This window comes from Corapipo altera, unplaced genomic scaffold (assembly GCF_003945725.1).
Source record: "Corapipo altera isolate COAL_440 unplaced genomic scaffold, ASM394572v1 22, whole genome shotgun sequence".
Classification (NCBI taxonomy): domain Eukaryota; kingdom Metazoa; phylum Chordata; class Aves; order Passeriformes; family Pipridae; genus Corapipo; species Corapipo altera.
Genome location: NW_020884886.1, coordinates 6,469,263 through 6,485,426, shown reverse-complemented (window position 1 = coordinate 6,485,426; position 16,164 = coordinate 6,469,263). Strand labels below are relative to the sequence as shown.

The 16,164-nt window shown below is 42.4% G+C and overlaps 1 protein-coding gene across 17 annotated transcripts in view; it reads left to right on the top strand.

The window, feature by feature from the left end:
- Nucleotides 1-1,290: 1,290 nt before the first annotated feature.
- The window catches only part of PROM1 (prominin 1), a 61,519-nt gene continuing 46,645 nt past the window's right edge, over nt 1,291-16,164 (top strand). For 16 of the 17 annotated variants that reach the window (XM_027642764.1, XM_027642762.1, XM_027642765.1 and 13 more), the window contains exons 1-2: nt 1,291-1,416; nt 6,638-7,051. In XM_027642764.1, the coding sequence (XP_027498565.1) occupies nt 6,832-7,051 (220 nt within the window). In that variant the 5' untranslated portion in view covers nt 1,291-1,416; nt 6,638-6,831. Of the gene's footprint in view, nt 1,417-1,497; nt 1,616-6,637; nt 7,052-16,164 lie in introns of those variants that run through there. The other variant, XM_027642748.1, reaches the window with a different exon arrangement.

The window sequence follows — 16,164 nt, the reverse complement described above, 5'->3', positions numbered from 1 at the left end:
GGAACTGTACTTCTGTTTTTGAGGACTACCTGGTTAATTTAACACATTTGTCCTTTTGTCAGCGTCTTCTGTGTTTTCCCCAAGACTACAGTGCTGTCTCTCTTTGACGCATTGCTCAGAGTACATTACGACAACTACAAGAACTAGGACAAGAGCCTGTCTTGCAGCTCAGTGCCACTCCATTTTGGGTTGTACCTTTATGTGTCCTCCTACTGAACAAGTCCAGGGTTAAGGTTAACTGTGGTCAGAATAACTGTTCTTTCTAGGTGCAGCCCATGTGGCAACTTGTTCTTCGATGTGCACTGCTGGCAAATGCCCTGAGCTGAAATACAGGTAGACTTCAGCAACACTAAATGCCACCTCTGGAGAAACCCTTGGCTAATGCCAAACTTGCATTAGCAGTGCAGACTGCTGCCACAGCTGGAGCCTTGATTTCTTTCTGCCTGTCAAAAGGGAGACTAATTGCCTTCTCCATCAGTGTTTTACGGATTTCCAAGGACCCAGTACAACCTTGGATGTCCAGTGAAAATTCTTGCTTTGCCCTGCAAAGTATTTGTCATGCTGATTAATGAAGGGTCTAGTAAGAGAGGCAAGAATCACTGTTATATTTTAATATTGCAAGAGAGGAATTGTATTAAAATACAAAAGCTGCAAATAAAAATGACAAAAGGGTGAAGGAGGAAAGCACAGGAGCCTTTGACAGTGTATGCTACTGTAGGAAAAACACTTCTCATTTTACCAATAAATCACTGGTCTTCAGGAACAAAAACCACTTTGGAACATGGATAACAGCCCTAAAGGAAACGCTAAACCCATCAGGCAATAAGGACACCCCTCGAGAAAGGTAAAACAAGATTTTTTTTCGAAAGCTAATGGAGTAAGTCATCTTGACGGGAAAAGCAAACCCGCTCGACCTCGAACCAACCCCCAGAGGAAATCGCCCAGGGGAGGTGGCACGGCCACCCCTGGGACGGCGAGGCGGGATGTGCCTCGGCGGAGCCCGGCCCTCGGTCGCGGAGGGAGCCCCTTCCCGGTCGGGGAGACGGCAGGAGCCGGCTCAGGACGCAACAGGTCGCCAAGCCTTGCGCGCTCCCACCCGCACGGGTGCAGGTTCAGCCCGACCCGCTCGGCCGCCTCAGAAAAGCCGCTCCACGAAACCTCTCCCCCTGCCCAGCTCCCAGTCGCCCGGCCCGTCCCTCCGTGGTTAAAGCCCTCACGCTCCTCCTCTTCCTCCCCCCTCCATCCCGGGCTGCCGGGGTGGTCCTGCAGCCCCGGCCGGAGCAGAGCCCGCCCCCCATAATCCATGAGCGGGCGGCACCGGCAGCGCGGCTGGCGCGGCGCTCTGAGGCGGAGCGGGGCGGGCTGTGCCGTGCTGGCCGTGCCCGCCGCCTCTGGATCGCTGTGCCCGCTCGGCCGGTGAGTGCTGCCGGCGGGGGGGGGACGTGAAGGGGTCCCGGGGCGGCTCCGCCGGGCCGGGGGCGCGGGCAGCAGGCGGCGGTGAGGCTCCTCCGCCTTCTCCCGCTGCGGGCGGCAGAAGATCCTGGCCGGGAGAGCACGGCCCCTTCCCCTGCGGGAGGAAAGGGTCGGCGGGCGGGGAGCTGCCGTGAGAAGCCAGGTGACGGGGAGGGGGTGGCTGTCGAGGGAGTGGGGCTGCCTTCGGAAAGGGGGTCGGTAGGGATCCCGGAGGGCTTAGCCGGGGCTGGGAGAGCGACCTGTGGGAGCGGGAAGCAGCAGGATGGAGGCGCCCCAAGAGCGCGCGGTGAGGGGGGGGCAGGTCGGTGCTGAGCGGGGCCGGGGAGCGGGATGGCGGGAGGGACGGGTTCGGCCGCGGGGAGGGGGCTGCGGCACGGCGGGGGGCTGCGGCCGGTCCGCGGGCAGCCGGGGCGGGCCCGCCCGCCGAGCCGGCGGAGTGGGGTGGTGGGCGCGGCGCGGCGAGGGCAGCGCGGTCCCTCCCCGGGGGGCTGCGTGTGGCTGCGGTGGCTGCAGAGGGGTCGGGGGGCTGCTCAGAGGTGCCGGGCGCTGAACAGAGAGGACCAGCGGGAGCTGGGCGGGGAGAGCCCCACAGATCTGTGGGGCGAGGGGGACCCGCTCCGCGGGGAGGAGGAGAACGAGGGCGGCCGCTGAGGGCACCTGCCCGGGGCGGGGGGCGGGCGGTGGGGCCTGAGCGGTCCCAGGGAGGCGGACGGGGACAGGGTGCCGTTCTCGAAATGTGCTCTTCAGGGGCAGGGGTGCAAGGAGGCGACCCCCCGGCGGGGCTGTGAGCGGGGACAGGGCCCGTCTGCTGCCGCCGGTCCCGCTCGGTACGGCAGCGCTGCGGCGGCTGCCGCCCGCCCCGCAGGAGCTCCCTGGGGCGGTGCTGGCGGTGGCTGCTCGCTGAGCACCTGGGCACATCGCGCCGGCACACCCCGGGTGGCCACGCGTTTTTTTCGTCAGGGTGAGCTCTGCAGTGAGCCGGGATCCTCATCCGAGAGCTGGGGAAAAAAAAGGGGCAGATGTGGTGGTAAACGTGGGGTTGTATCTTGTGCACACACATGCAGAGCGAGCAGCTGAAGAAACTACCACATCGGCCGGTATTCCAGCAGAGGCAGAGCTGCGGTACCCGCGCTACTCTGCAGTTTGCAGATCAAGGACTAAGCAGCATGTTGGAGGAAGAGGTCTACAGTTTTCGTAATTGGAAAGGGGATGAAGGAAAGGCTTGGTCTCGGCTGCTAGTGGGAGTATGTGGGGTCTGTCGTATCTTGGGACCTTGGTGTTGGGACACGTACGCAGCACTCATCAGTTCACCTTTGCCAAAAACTGCCTGTTTATGGGCTGGACTTATGGTGTTCTAAAACATTCTGTGTGATGCTGAAAAGTAATCTCACCAGAAATGCTCTATGAATACTGGGGTAAATGCATCATTTAAAATCAAGTTAAATATATTTGTTCAGTTAGTGAAAATGTACTTTAAATATTAATACAGTCAGCTGAAAATCAGACATGCTGATATTCGAAGGAAGGTATCTCCCCTGGAATTTTTACAGGTCTGTGTCTGTTTGCAAATGGCTGTGACTTGTAAAACAGCAGGATTTTTTGATGCTGCTTTTTAAATTTATGTGTTTTGAAATTATTGAGAAGCTGCTCAAACCAAACTGGATTCTGAATACCCAGTTTTTCATCACTTGAGCACTTACTCATTTTGAACATACAGCAAGGAACTCAGGTGCGTACTGAGGCTGCCTTGTGTGGAAGATGCTATTTGTGTAGTGTTTCTCAGAGCTACCAGGCTCCTATTCTGCAGTCAGTCCCTAGTGCTTGTTAGGTTTATTTGCTTCCTGCTCCTCCTATGGCAACAGGTTGTAAATGTTGGTAGGCTTAGGGCAGATTTAGTTACAGAAAACTATACCTGTTTAGCTTACCAGCATCTAACTAGGCTTGCTCTTTTGGGTCTCTTGAACGGAAAGGTGGTGGTGTGGGTTTGGTCTTTTTTGATGTATATTTAGGAGTTTTAGTCTACCTGTAACTATCTGTTTTGTGGCTGTTCTCATTCGTTTCACTCTTTGGGTGGTTTTGGCTCGGATGCAATCTCACTCAAGGGGATTATGGACTTGGATCTTCAAATGTATAATTAAAAAATGTAACAAACATACCCAGCACCTTTGTGTGGGCTTCCTATGGACAACTGCATCTTCATCATCCTGCCCCATCCTGGTTCATTGCCAGCAGGATCCACCATTGAGCTTTAGCGATGTAGCCCCTGGTTGATTGAATTTCAGTTCACGGGGTTAATCACTGTTGCATCAGTGCACTGCAGTGTTGTATTTGCCTGAGTTGCAGTGTTGAAGAGAAGGAGGCCAGTCCCATGGAAACAAAGAACTGGACATCCTGCTGCCTTTGAGCTCTGTTATCTAGAGTTGATGTATCATGGAAGCAGTTGCTGAACTAATGCATCCTGCTCTGTCTCCTCTCCCCTTGTTAAAATTACAGTGGAGGTGCTGAAGCTTTACTGGTTTTGGAAAAGATTACAATATTTTTAATAACAGATAGGATATATCTGAGATATGATAGTCCTGCTGCATGTGTGAGCGATGGTGTTCTCAACAGATAGCATTTAAAACCCCAGGAATTACGTTTAGTGACTTGCATGTGTAGAATATTAGTGTTAACTACAGAATAAAATACAAAAGCTTGAATCTTTTAAAGATGGGCACTTGCAAACAGAAAATAATTTAAAGATTTTCATTATTATATATCTTGTTATGCATCTTCACAGGGTGTATGGTTCTGGTTTCTCTTTTTATTGAAACATAGTAATGAAATGAGTAGCTTATTTGATAATTAATGTAAGCATTTCAAAGTTTCACACAGCTTCTTTACATTCACTGTTTACTTGAACTTGGGGAGAGTTGTAATGGCAGTGCCTGTAGCTCACTGACTGCAGTGATGCCACGCTGTGTCTGAGGAAATGAGATGGCCACATGCTGCAATGAAGATTAGCATAAACTGCTAAGAGAACTTCAGTTCTCTTCATATGTGTCACCACTGTGTATGCTGTTCTTGCAGTTCTCACAATTACAAGTTTCATGGATAGATTTTTCCTCTTTAATGCTGTTTATCCAGCATATTTAACTACTAATATGCTCCCAGCTAAGTTTCTTTTAGATATCAAGAAAAGGATAATTGCTGAGAACTTTTTACATCTGAGTTATTTTTAAGTAGGTTGAATACATATTGGATACTCAGAGGTATCCTGAGCTATAGGTTTAATGGTGTTTCCGCAAGTTTCTGATCATTATTAATATAACCTTGAAAATATATTAGTGTTTTCTGTAGTATAGAGGAGAACTGGTGTCAGCCTGCAGGAATTGCCCAGTAAGATTATATATACCGTGTTTACTGTGATACATTTGCCAACAAAGGGAGAATAATGGAGTATGGTCAGAATTCTGAAGATTCTTTGATTTGCATGAAACTCACCTGAACTTTATAAAAACTTGACTGAAAATTGTGAGGAGTTGGAGACTTTAGTGGTGTCTTCGGAATTGAAAATTTATGTGTGTCCACTTAGCAGGATATTGTTGGTATTTGCGGTACAAGGAGTGTCCTTGTCTTGAAAGTGCCCACTTTGTCTTGGTTAATACACGACTTTGCATTTCTAGCAGGTGTAGCGATTGTTTTCCCACGTCGGGGGGACATTTTGATGGTGCTTTATTTGCCTGTTTGTGCAATCAGATAGAGTCTAAATTGTCTTTAGTCTAAAATCTATCAAAAAACCCAAAGCTCGTGTGTTCTTTCTCTTCTGCTCTCTTTCCAGAATAGCAGAATGCACCACAGAGAACATGCTTTGCCTTAAGACACCAGTTAGAGAAGTCATCTTCTCCATTTCAGCTTACACAAACACACCTACCAATTCCCTGACTTAGAAAACATAAACCTGACTTAGAAAAATTGTTCAAACCTCTTTTTAAGAAAACCAAGTTGAACAGTAGTATATCAGACTTCTACAGTCTTCACTGTTCTGTCATTAAGGTAAAATAATTTTTTTTCCCACTTAGGTCTGGTTTTGTGATATTTTGTCCTGTAGAGTTTCTGTAGATTTTATAATGAACTGCAGCCTAAGCAGTTCTAACTTTCTGACCTTTCTGTGTTCAGCCCTAGAGCAAGAGATGTATAAAATAAAATTCCACTAAAATATCTTTTAGGCTGAAAAAAACTGGTCTTAAGAAAAAAATAAAGGAGGAAAATTAATATTTTGGATCTAGACTTTTTTTTCTTTCATTAATCTTTAGCAAAATATTCTTTTCCAGATAAGAAAATACTCATGGTTTAATGTGTTCTAAATTACTGTGTTCCTCTGTTGAACATCATATTGCAGAGTAGTTGCTAACATCATCTTTTTGAATAAGGCTTGGATAATTGTGCTGTTTGTAGCATTATTACTGTTCATTCTTCTTGATTTTCACAAGCCATGAGGGGGAAAGATAGGCTGGAATTTTCCCTCTTAACTCAGTTGGACTGTGGGGAAACAAAACTGTCTCTAGTTCTTTGATCTCATCTTGTATTCCTTTGTTCCATATTTTTCTTGATCTTGATCTCTCGTTTGAGTGCAGCACAGACTACTAAACAGTGTGATTTCTTGCAAGTCAATACTGGTTTTCAGAAAGGTAGCCTGTGTTTTACTGGAGACTGTAAAGCATGGGAGAGACTTAGGTCTCACTTTACTACATGTTGAAAGTCTTCTGTCTTCAGCATCTCTTTGACCTGGAAATACCTTGGAAGTAAAGGTGTTGGTGTAGAATTGGGCATTAAATGCATTGTGTAACTGTTGTGACACGACATATTGTACTTAGTCAGAAGCACAGTTCATACACTGTTCTTTTAGTTTTGTTTCCCTCGGAGCTGTACCAATGCTCTGCTTTGTTTTTGAAAACTCACTGACCTGGAACTGTGCATAATTGTTTTTTCCACCTCTTTCAAGTACAGTGTATGTAGTATACCATATTATTCACAAACTTCAACGTTTTTTTTTCTTTCCTATCCTATCTGGCACACTTTTCAAACTGTTCAGTTTCCACAGAAGGTTGCAGGTTATCTTGCACTTTCCTATTTGCTTGCACATACCTTAATGAGCTCTTTCTTTCCTTTTTTTTTTTGCCAGAGATGGTGCGCTGAGTCATTTCCACAAGAGGCTGCTGTACCACTCTGAAGTTGGAGTACATTAAAGAATTGAAGGTGTGAGAGTGTACCACTGTTCTCCTGGCTAAAAAGCTGCCCCCCAACTGAATGTATTGAAGATTTCTAGAGTTGGTTGGACAAATATCTCTACCTCCAATTTTATGAATACTGCTAGCTATGGCTGTGGAACTCTGTTTGCTGCTGCTGCTGTTCTGTGGAAGTACTATTTCAGAGGTACAGCCTATATACAAACCACCTCCTGGGACTTTGGATTTTGGATTTGTACCATCCAAAACGTATGATACAGGTGCATACCATGAACCTGGGTCAATAGGAATTTTGTTTAAAATAGTACACGCATTCCTGTACTTAGTGCAGCCAAATTCTTTTCCTCAAGGTAAGCAGATAAACTACTTTTTTTTTTAAATACAGACTTGTTATTGATGCTATCACCCTATTGTAGATACCAAGGCCATAGTCAGGAAGTAGATTACGTGAAGGGCTTTGTAAGTAGCATGTGTTATGGCCTGGAAATGTGTACAGTTCTCTATAAAAGAACATTTTTCTGCTAAGCATGGTGGGGAGGAGGTTGTTAATGAAAATGAAATATTGGTGAAGTTTCAAATCTTACCTATCTCAAAGCTGTCACTGATGCATTTGAGGCTTTTTTGCATAACTGAAACAGCATGAGACAGGAGTAGAGGATAAACTGTTTTGTATTTAGTGTTAAATCCATAAGAGACAACTCTCTGAGATTTGCATATTACAATAAACAGTCCGGTGTTATAATATTAAAAGATTTAGCCTAGGAAATGGAAAATTTGAAATAAATTTTATTTGTTTTCAAGTCTGTGCATCCATGGTCAAATTTTATATATAAGTACAGTTCTGTTATGCAGCCTTGTGTAGCTTCTTGTGCCTTTGAAAGCTATCAGGTTAAGACTTGAAACTACATTTGTTTTATTGAGATGTTTTTTCATTCCTTTCGTACTAAATTGTCCCTTCTAAAGGAGAAGTTAAGATATCAGAGAAGCATGTGTTTATTGAGGTTGCATTGATTAAAAGGTGCTTTTGGAAACCTTGTGTGCTTGTGGATCTGGTAATTGTATGAACTGAACTTTTTGACCAACTTTTTGTGTCATTTAGCTCTTAAAGTGCTAATGTGTTTGTATAATACTGGCATTTGAAATTATATTGAGGTGAATCTTTCATAAAATCTGAGAACGGCTTTGGTTTGTAACTCCTTTTGGTTGTTTAGCTGTGACTGTATGAGGTGTTTATGTTATTTTGTAGTACAGCTTTCAATTTATACATTAAAACTTTTAGTAATTTAAAGCCTAAAATAAGTTCTTTGGTCAAATTGTTCACATACATTTATGATATCTTTGAAGTACTGCATGCTTGTATTTTTGAGGTTTCTTCATGCAGCTCTGATAGAGCTGTAGCAGAATGAGCTCAAGTGAAATGGAATGAGTTCTATTTAGACAAGTGCTCAGAGTCCCAGGAGTTAACTGCAGAGTAGCATCCTGGCCTGTTACCTGCAGGATCTGTCCTTTGAGCAGGTCTTGCAGGAGGTGTAATGAGGGCAGTTGTATGAGGGTGACAGTAATGTCACCTTTTGGAGGAACCGTTTCCAGATACCTCTGCTTCTTTTCCTTCATTCCTTCCGTTAATTATGCAGGTGAACTATTTACCTCTCTGTGAGACTGGTAGGTGAGGATTGCCATCTGCATTCAGCTCTTAGAAACAGGCCTTCATTCTGCCTAAAGCCCGCTTGAATTGAATCAAGTGGAAACTTGATTTCAGTGAGATGTTTACTGTGGTTTTATATTATCAGCAATTTGGTCTGTAATCTCGTATGTCAAAATTAATATCATGTGTCCTAAGCATGTGAATAATTAGTGAATATAGAATTTATGATCAATTATTGTCCTGTGGGACTGCCTGTAGTGAGTTCTGCATCACATTGGTGTGGTGAACTCCGGTGTTAAAGAGAAAGGAGACATCCAGAAGTAGATCATTTCTTCTTAGCTTTTAAGGTTTGAACATGTCATACCTCTCTTTCCTTCCTTGAAGATACTTTTTGCCAAATCAGTTATTTTCAGAAGTTTGGCTTTCATTACTTGAATTAGGTGAAGTCCTGTTCCAATGCCCCCACATCCTTCGCTGCAAAACACAGATTTGACGGATCATGTCAGTTTGAGTCATACCATTTAATTGGCTAATCCACATAATCTCTTTTGCCATATGCTGTTCTATTTTCACATTCAGTGTATTAGTGGTGTAGTTACATATTTGAAATGCCTTTTTTTTTTTAATTCCGACTTGAAATAGAGTTAATTCTGATTCAGTGATGAAAATAAACATAATGACAAATGGGCACTGGAAGCAAGTCTTTTGGTGTTTCTAACTCAAAACTTCATTATTCTGCTTGGACTGGTGGTTCAGAATAGCTTGCTCCAGGTTCATGCCCCAGTGTATTGCATATAATCATACAGAAGTATGATTTGTGTGCAGGACTTGGCATCAATCACTTTAGTCCTTTGATTTTAGTAGCCTTATCTTTCTTCCTAATACTTGGAAGTACTTGATGTTCAGTTTTCCAATCTACTATTAGTACTCTTAGCTGAGCGGAAAAGAAGTGATAGCATTGTCTTAACTGCATGTAGATATTCCTGCCTTTGCAAGTCATCCTGATGCTTGGAACAGTGCTCTGATGGATCTGAATATGTTACAGTATTACATTCAAACTCCTTCATTCCCAAGTATGCCTTTTAGGAAGAAGGCTAGTTACTAGATGACGTACTGGTGTAAATGGGAGTGCGTCTACTCAAGTGTAAATAAACTGATATGCCTGGAAGCAGTTTCCACTTCGAGTTAATGATACACTGTTTGGAAAAGACTGTTTGGTCACTGGTTTGCTACCTGAGGTCAGTAAATCGCTTTAATCTTGGTGTGCCTTTGTTTCTCCATTTATGAAATGGAAATTGTGGTGCTACTACTCCTTTTGTTGAGGACTGTGTAGGATAGAGCATTATTATTCTTTCTTGTTAATAGCACCACTTAGAATAAATAGACTCACAGTATGTTGTGAATTGGAAGGGACCTGCAAGGATCGTCATGTCCAGCTCTTAAGTGAGTGACTCATATGAGGATTCAACCCATGACCTTCATGTTATTAGCACCATGCTCTAACCAACTGAGCTAATCTCAATAGGAGAATTGCAGGTTGCTTCTATCACTCAGCTAAGAAAGAGGACATCTAACAAAACAAATTGTTAGTTTTTCTTTTACCGAGAAATTGTCATAAACTGCAGCATTAATTTATTAATGAAGTTGTTAGTTCATGGTTGTGAGATGGTGCATGTCACCTGTTGTGTTGGAAACCTTCAGGTGTGAACTTGGTTCAGAGAGGGCATGGTCAGTTTGATACTGTGGCTGCTGTGAAGTACCTTAGTTTTGTCTTTGTTCCCATGGAAACAGTTGTTAGTTGCAGTAAGACAATGTTAATGTGAGATTCCACTTCCCAGCAGGATGTGCACAACAAATTTTTGGCTTCACAGCTTGTGTTTTATAACAAAAATGTCAAGAGTTCACAAAAGAAACAAGCTGGGAATAAAGCTCTTGCTCCTGTTTTTAGGTGAAATAAGACCAAAACTGATAGACTTGTTTACCTTACTCTGCTGTACCTGAACGTCTTGCAGGCCAACTCTGCCAGCTAAGTTAGAGTTGCTTGGTTCCAGCATCTGTATTTTATTTGAAATAACCCTGTTTGTGCTGAAGCAGGAGTAAAACTTAAACATAAGAATCAGCTGTTGAATGGAAGTACTTCCTGGGCAAAAGATAGTGTGAAGAGTTAAATATATGATTTTCCTGTTTAGAAAATGAACAAGCTGTTTTTTAGACCTGGATTACACCTTTCAATTCTTTCTGATTGTGGAATCTTTGTTGTTGAACAGTTTGAGAATAGGAGTGAGGATCATAACTTGACTATTTTAATGGAAAGTCCTATCTCCAATCTTGTTTGGTCTTTCTTTCTCCTCATCTGGTCAGCCTTAAAGCCACTGCAGATTGTGAAGTTCAGCAAGTTAGTCTTTGTTGTCTTTGTAATGATTTATGGTCTTAAGCTGTGCCAGGGGAGGTTTTGGTTGGATATTATGAAGCAATCTTTTACAGAGAAAGTAATCAGGCATTGGAATGGGCTGCCCAGGGAGGTGGTGGATTCACTGTCCCTGGAGGTTTTTAAGATGAGACTGGATGTCTTAGTGCCATGGTCTGGTAACCATGATGATGTTGGATCAAGGGTTGGACTTGATGATCTTGGAGGTCTTTTCCAACTTGGTTGATTCTATGATTCTATGAATATCTCACATGACTGTATTCAGCAATTAAAGCATTTTAATGTATTTTCAAGAAGAAACATGTGACTTGATGTGAAAATAAACTCTATCTGCAGCTAGTATAGCTGTAATAGAAAATGCATATTCAAAACACTGTTGTCGTGGATGGGTTTGATGAGTTCCTAGGATAGTGACTTTTTAAATCTATTGGCTGTGAGGTCCTAAAGCAAGTAATCAAAACACTTTATCACCCCCTCACTTAAACTTGAGTAAGTCAGAATTATGTTTTTGTGTGTGGATAAAACTAGCTTCTTTGTCTTTTGTAACTATTTAATTCTTGGCTGCCTGTTTTTACTTTAGTTTTGCTTCCTGTTAGTAATAGATCTTCCACAACTCCCCTACAAAAAACAAATTCCTGTGTCTGGATGTTGGAGCTAAGCTCAGTTATGCGTAGCTGGTAGTACCCTTTTGTTTTTAAACTTGAGACTTACCCAGGAGCTTTGGGCATGTCCACACGAGCATGTGGTGAAAGGACTGTGCTCTGGCTCTGCAGGTGCTGCACTCCAGCACCATAAGATTTTGCTCAGGTACCCACAGCCATTATGATGCTGTATAAAAACTTAAGTTAGAATATCCTTTTTTCCAGTTGTGTGAAGTCTCAGTTTTAGTTTGGGTGTGAAACTGTACTGACATGATTGACTGTTTTTTTTGAGCTAGTGTTTGATAGCTACTCCCCTGTTCATGTGGGCTGGTTTTCTTAAAAGCTTGCATCCTGGAGCTGGGAGCACAGATGGAGCTGCTGGTGCAGGAGCTGAGAAGAGGGGAAGAGCAAGATCTGCCCTTTAGTGAGCTAGCTGTTCGACTGGCAAAGTTCTGCTGTGAAATGACACTTTCAGTAAGCTGTAGAGTTGGTGCCTTCACCACATCCCTGTAACTGTTTTTGTTCCACTGCTGTGACAAGAGCTGTGATGTGAATTTAGAATAGTAACTGAATTGTGTATGTAAAAAATGCAGGTCCCCAGTGACAGGTGTTACATACAGCAGTAGTAATGTCATTTGTGTGGAATTGGGGTAAGAACTTAGAGTGCTCCTTATTTTGGTAATATGGTGTATGCATTGGAAGAAATTTCTTGTGTGTAATGTTGGAAATATTTGGGAAGAAGGAGCAGCAGGAATATACAAGATAAATTAACCTCTTCTTTTCTCTGCCCACTCAGATACATTTAAGGAAGTAGTGTTTAAAAAAATCATTGCTCATTTCATGCTGGGAAGTTAAGAGATGCTCTATTTGATGACATACCCATGTAAACAAGGAACAGTCTGAGAACACTTCTGAATCGGATTTAAGGCTGACTTTTAATTTTCTGAGGCATCAGAAGAACAATTACTTTTTCCCTCAACTATTTCAGACTGCAGACTCTCTAACAGATTGCTTGTCAAGAGGATTTTTTGTGTTCAGGGAGGAGACACAGATTTTAGGGAGGGGAGACTTATATAGATTATCTACTAGAGGCTACCACAGAAAACTACAGTTGCAGACGTTAATACTTCTCTGATGTCTTCTTGCCCGCTTCTTTTGGATTATGTAAACAAGGAATCTCTTTTGCAGACAGGTATTATATGTGGAAAATATGGAAGTAATTTTTTAATCAGGGTACTATAGCTGATCATCTGAAAATCTTGCTCTGTATGCACATCTGGAATCCTTTTTCTCAGTATCCTCGGTGCTTGCCCTGATCTGGTTTAATACTGCCTGCCAGCTGTGCCTAGGAGGAAAAAACATGCCTTGGCAGAAATTGGAAAATGGCAATTCAACTTTACAATTACAACACTATTAGAACAGAAGGGAGAAACTAATGAAAATGAACCTCAGGTAGAGTTTGAGGGAATTTGGGTTACTTTCTGTGGGGAGTGTACTCAGAGGTGGCATTTCCACAGATGGCTGTGGTAATAGCTGGAGGGTACCTCAAACAGCAGTGCCTCTTGGAGTTTAGATAATAATCATCAATTAAGTGGGCTTATAGTTGTGTAGTCAATACAGACTCAACTTGTATTTCCCAAATCTAAAGTGCTTTCTCCCACGGTGTTAGTGGGGGACACAGGTGTAACCAGAGAGCTGATCAGCAGCATTCCCTGCTTCAGTGCACAGGAGATAAGTTCTAGACACAGTTAAATCCAGGGCTGCTAACTACAAGGAAGGGAAGGGTCTGAGGTACAGGATGGTATTGTGGCTGAATGTGGCCTTGTTGTTTGTTCATCATTTGAGGTAAAGGGGCTTCATTGGTACGGTTTGAATATTTTTAAAGAAATAAGCAAAGGTACCATGTGCTAGAAATGCCTATATTTAGCTAATTAGTACTATTGTATGGTGTGTATATTGGGACTGAGGTTGGTAATGTTAGCTGTGTTGAATGTAGCATGGTGTCTTTGAACTAGCAATTACAGTAAAACACTGAATTAAGCTCTGTGTGCATTCATTGTTCTTAATCTAAAGGTTTACCAATCCCATTTAGTATCTCAAAGAGATAAGCACCTTGGGCATCAAACTTGGTCAAAGCCCAGGTTTTGCCTTTCAGATGCCAGGGCACAATGGCAGTCAGAGTACACCATGTGAAGAAGGCAGTCTTTATGTCCCTCCCTCTGTGAACAGGAAATCTAAACCACTAATGCGTGGTAGTTTGTTTGAGACTTCCAGAGTATCTTATATGGTGAGAAATGGGACAGAACAGGTTTTGGGTGAACCACATTTTTGGTAATGTGTACCATGCATGAACCTCTTTGAAAAGAGGTTTCTGTAACTGCAGAATACGTAGGGTTTTCAGGCCACTGGGCTGAGGTTTCATAATTTTCCCAGCTTAACAGTGGCTGGTACTTTGCTGTCCCTTCTCCCTCTTCATTTAATTTTTACAGGCTTATCTATTCACATAGTGCTGAATCTCATTATAATTTTTAACTTGTAGTTCGTGAAACTGATGGAGAGAGAGTGGAGGGGGGATGTCACTGAATTTACTGGAATAATGGTTTCACGAGCCTCTGAGGGACCTCTCAGTTCCTTCATCATCTTGACTATTATGAAGCATTTTGAGTTAATCATGGGAGATACTGTCCTGCCTGTTTTTGGAAAAGCAGTCATTTGACTCTCTCTTTTCTTTAAAATACACCACCATAATAAGATGGCATTAGCCTAGCCCTCTTAATTTTGTCTGGTAATTTGCATTGGTAGTTGTTCACAAAGTAACAAACTCCTAAATCTTGTTCAATGACAGCTTTTTCTTGAATGATTTCAACTGAAGTAAGAGGGATTTGATAGATCTTTACAACAAATCTTTCCACAGTCATATTCAATGTTTAATTACATTGAAAATGATGACAATTACAATTTTTTCCTCTCCCTTTTTCTCACTGTTATTTTTACTTCTCCAGATACACTATGTAACTTTTAGATCTTAACCAAAGTGATGATTTTTTCTAAGTGAATATGCACTATTAAAAAGTTGCTGGACCAAAATAAATGTGTAAGTAATAATTTTAGTGGGCTTTGTCATCCTTTTAACAGTATTAAATTTTTCCGGGCAGGTATGAAAACTTTTGAGTATACTTATTTCTTTTTCCACTGTGTTAGAAGGAAAATCAGCTGCCACAAAGGCCAGCCAGTGTAGTTTACACTGACTAATCTGTATCAGAATATGCATCTTAGTGTAAGCCTGCCAATTACAAAAAAAAAAACCCAAACCTGCTTTGACACTTTTTTCAACATGCAGATAGATTTCTTATCTAAAAACACTTCTGTGATTAAATTATGACCTGTATTGAATCACAACATAGTCAAGATCTTTCTTGTATCTGAAAATACACCAGATTATTTTATTTTTGTGAACTTTAAACAGTGATTAAAGTTGTGAATGTGAATATTCTTGTATATTAAGTATTGCTCTGGCTGTTTAACTCAGCTGAAAAATGCCTGGCTGTACCTGCAAAGAACAAATCAAAACTTTGAGCCTTTTAGCAACTTTATTTTTGCTTTGATTTTCTGAGTGAAGTAATGATCTCTGTAGTACTTTGAACCCAATATGCATGACCCAGTTATCAAACGTGGAAAATTGTGACCCTTGTAAAAATGGGAAAACAGGGAAAGGGAATTCCGAGGAATCTCAGGGAAGCTGCCGGAATGCCAGTCGCTGAGGTAATCTGGTCAGCAGGGCTCTGGTGTGTCATTCCCAGTTAATTATCTGTGTTCATATTTCCAATAATCCAAGTTATGCAGGTGAGGATTTTCTGTGCTTTCCTCAGTTTACAGCAGCCCTTGAGGAGAGAAGGGAAGAGGAAAAATGCTGTTGTTCATACAGACTAAATATTTACTACTTTGATCAAAGTTACAAGTCCAGTGTGTCTACACAACCCACTCTATCAAGAAGTTGCTCAGCCTGTGCAGTGTGCTAAAACAGACAAGCATGTACAGTGCACCAAGTTAAATCTTTGCCCATAATCTGTTGTAAATCCTTACCAGATGGTGGCCTAGGGAGAACTTTAGGTAGCTACTGCAAACAAAGCAAGTGGCAAAAAATAGCTGTCGTGGCGCAAACAATGTGCTACAGAAGTTTTGTTGCCTTCAGAAAATGAGAGAATGCTGTTTCTGTGTGAAATACTTCTTCAAAGCTTTCTACTTCCCTTGGTGTCTGTGTGATGCATGCAAATTTATTGCAGCGTCCCAAGGAAGGATTTTTCTAAAGGCTTCTCTCTTTTTGTTCTTTTTCCAAAGCTTCAGCAAGAACAGAACTTTCTCTGTAGCAAAGAACAACTAGAAAGCCCCTGCAAAGGTTATTTTCAAAGGAGAAATCTTTCATTCTATGTGTCCTGTAACTGTCAATATCGTTGCTATTTCCTTTTTCTTCAAGCCTTTTCCTTGGCCAGGCTCTTTAAGGTTGTCTGTGCATGTCAATGGAAAGCAGAATATGCCTGAAGAGAAAAAGTGACTGCACTAAAGGAATAACCTCAAGTTTGGGGCAGTTCTAAGGTGTGGGGATTTCCTGTGGAAGACTTAAATTACTTATTTGGTCTTCCTGACCAAGTTCAATTTTTTTGGAAATTGGGGAACTTTTTTTGTCCATGAACGAAGTTCATTGACTGTTACTGTTATCTGATCCACTGCTGTATAATTTCTTCACTGGAG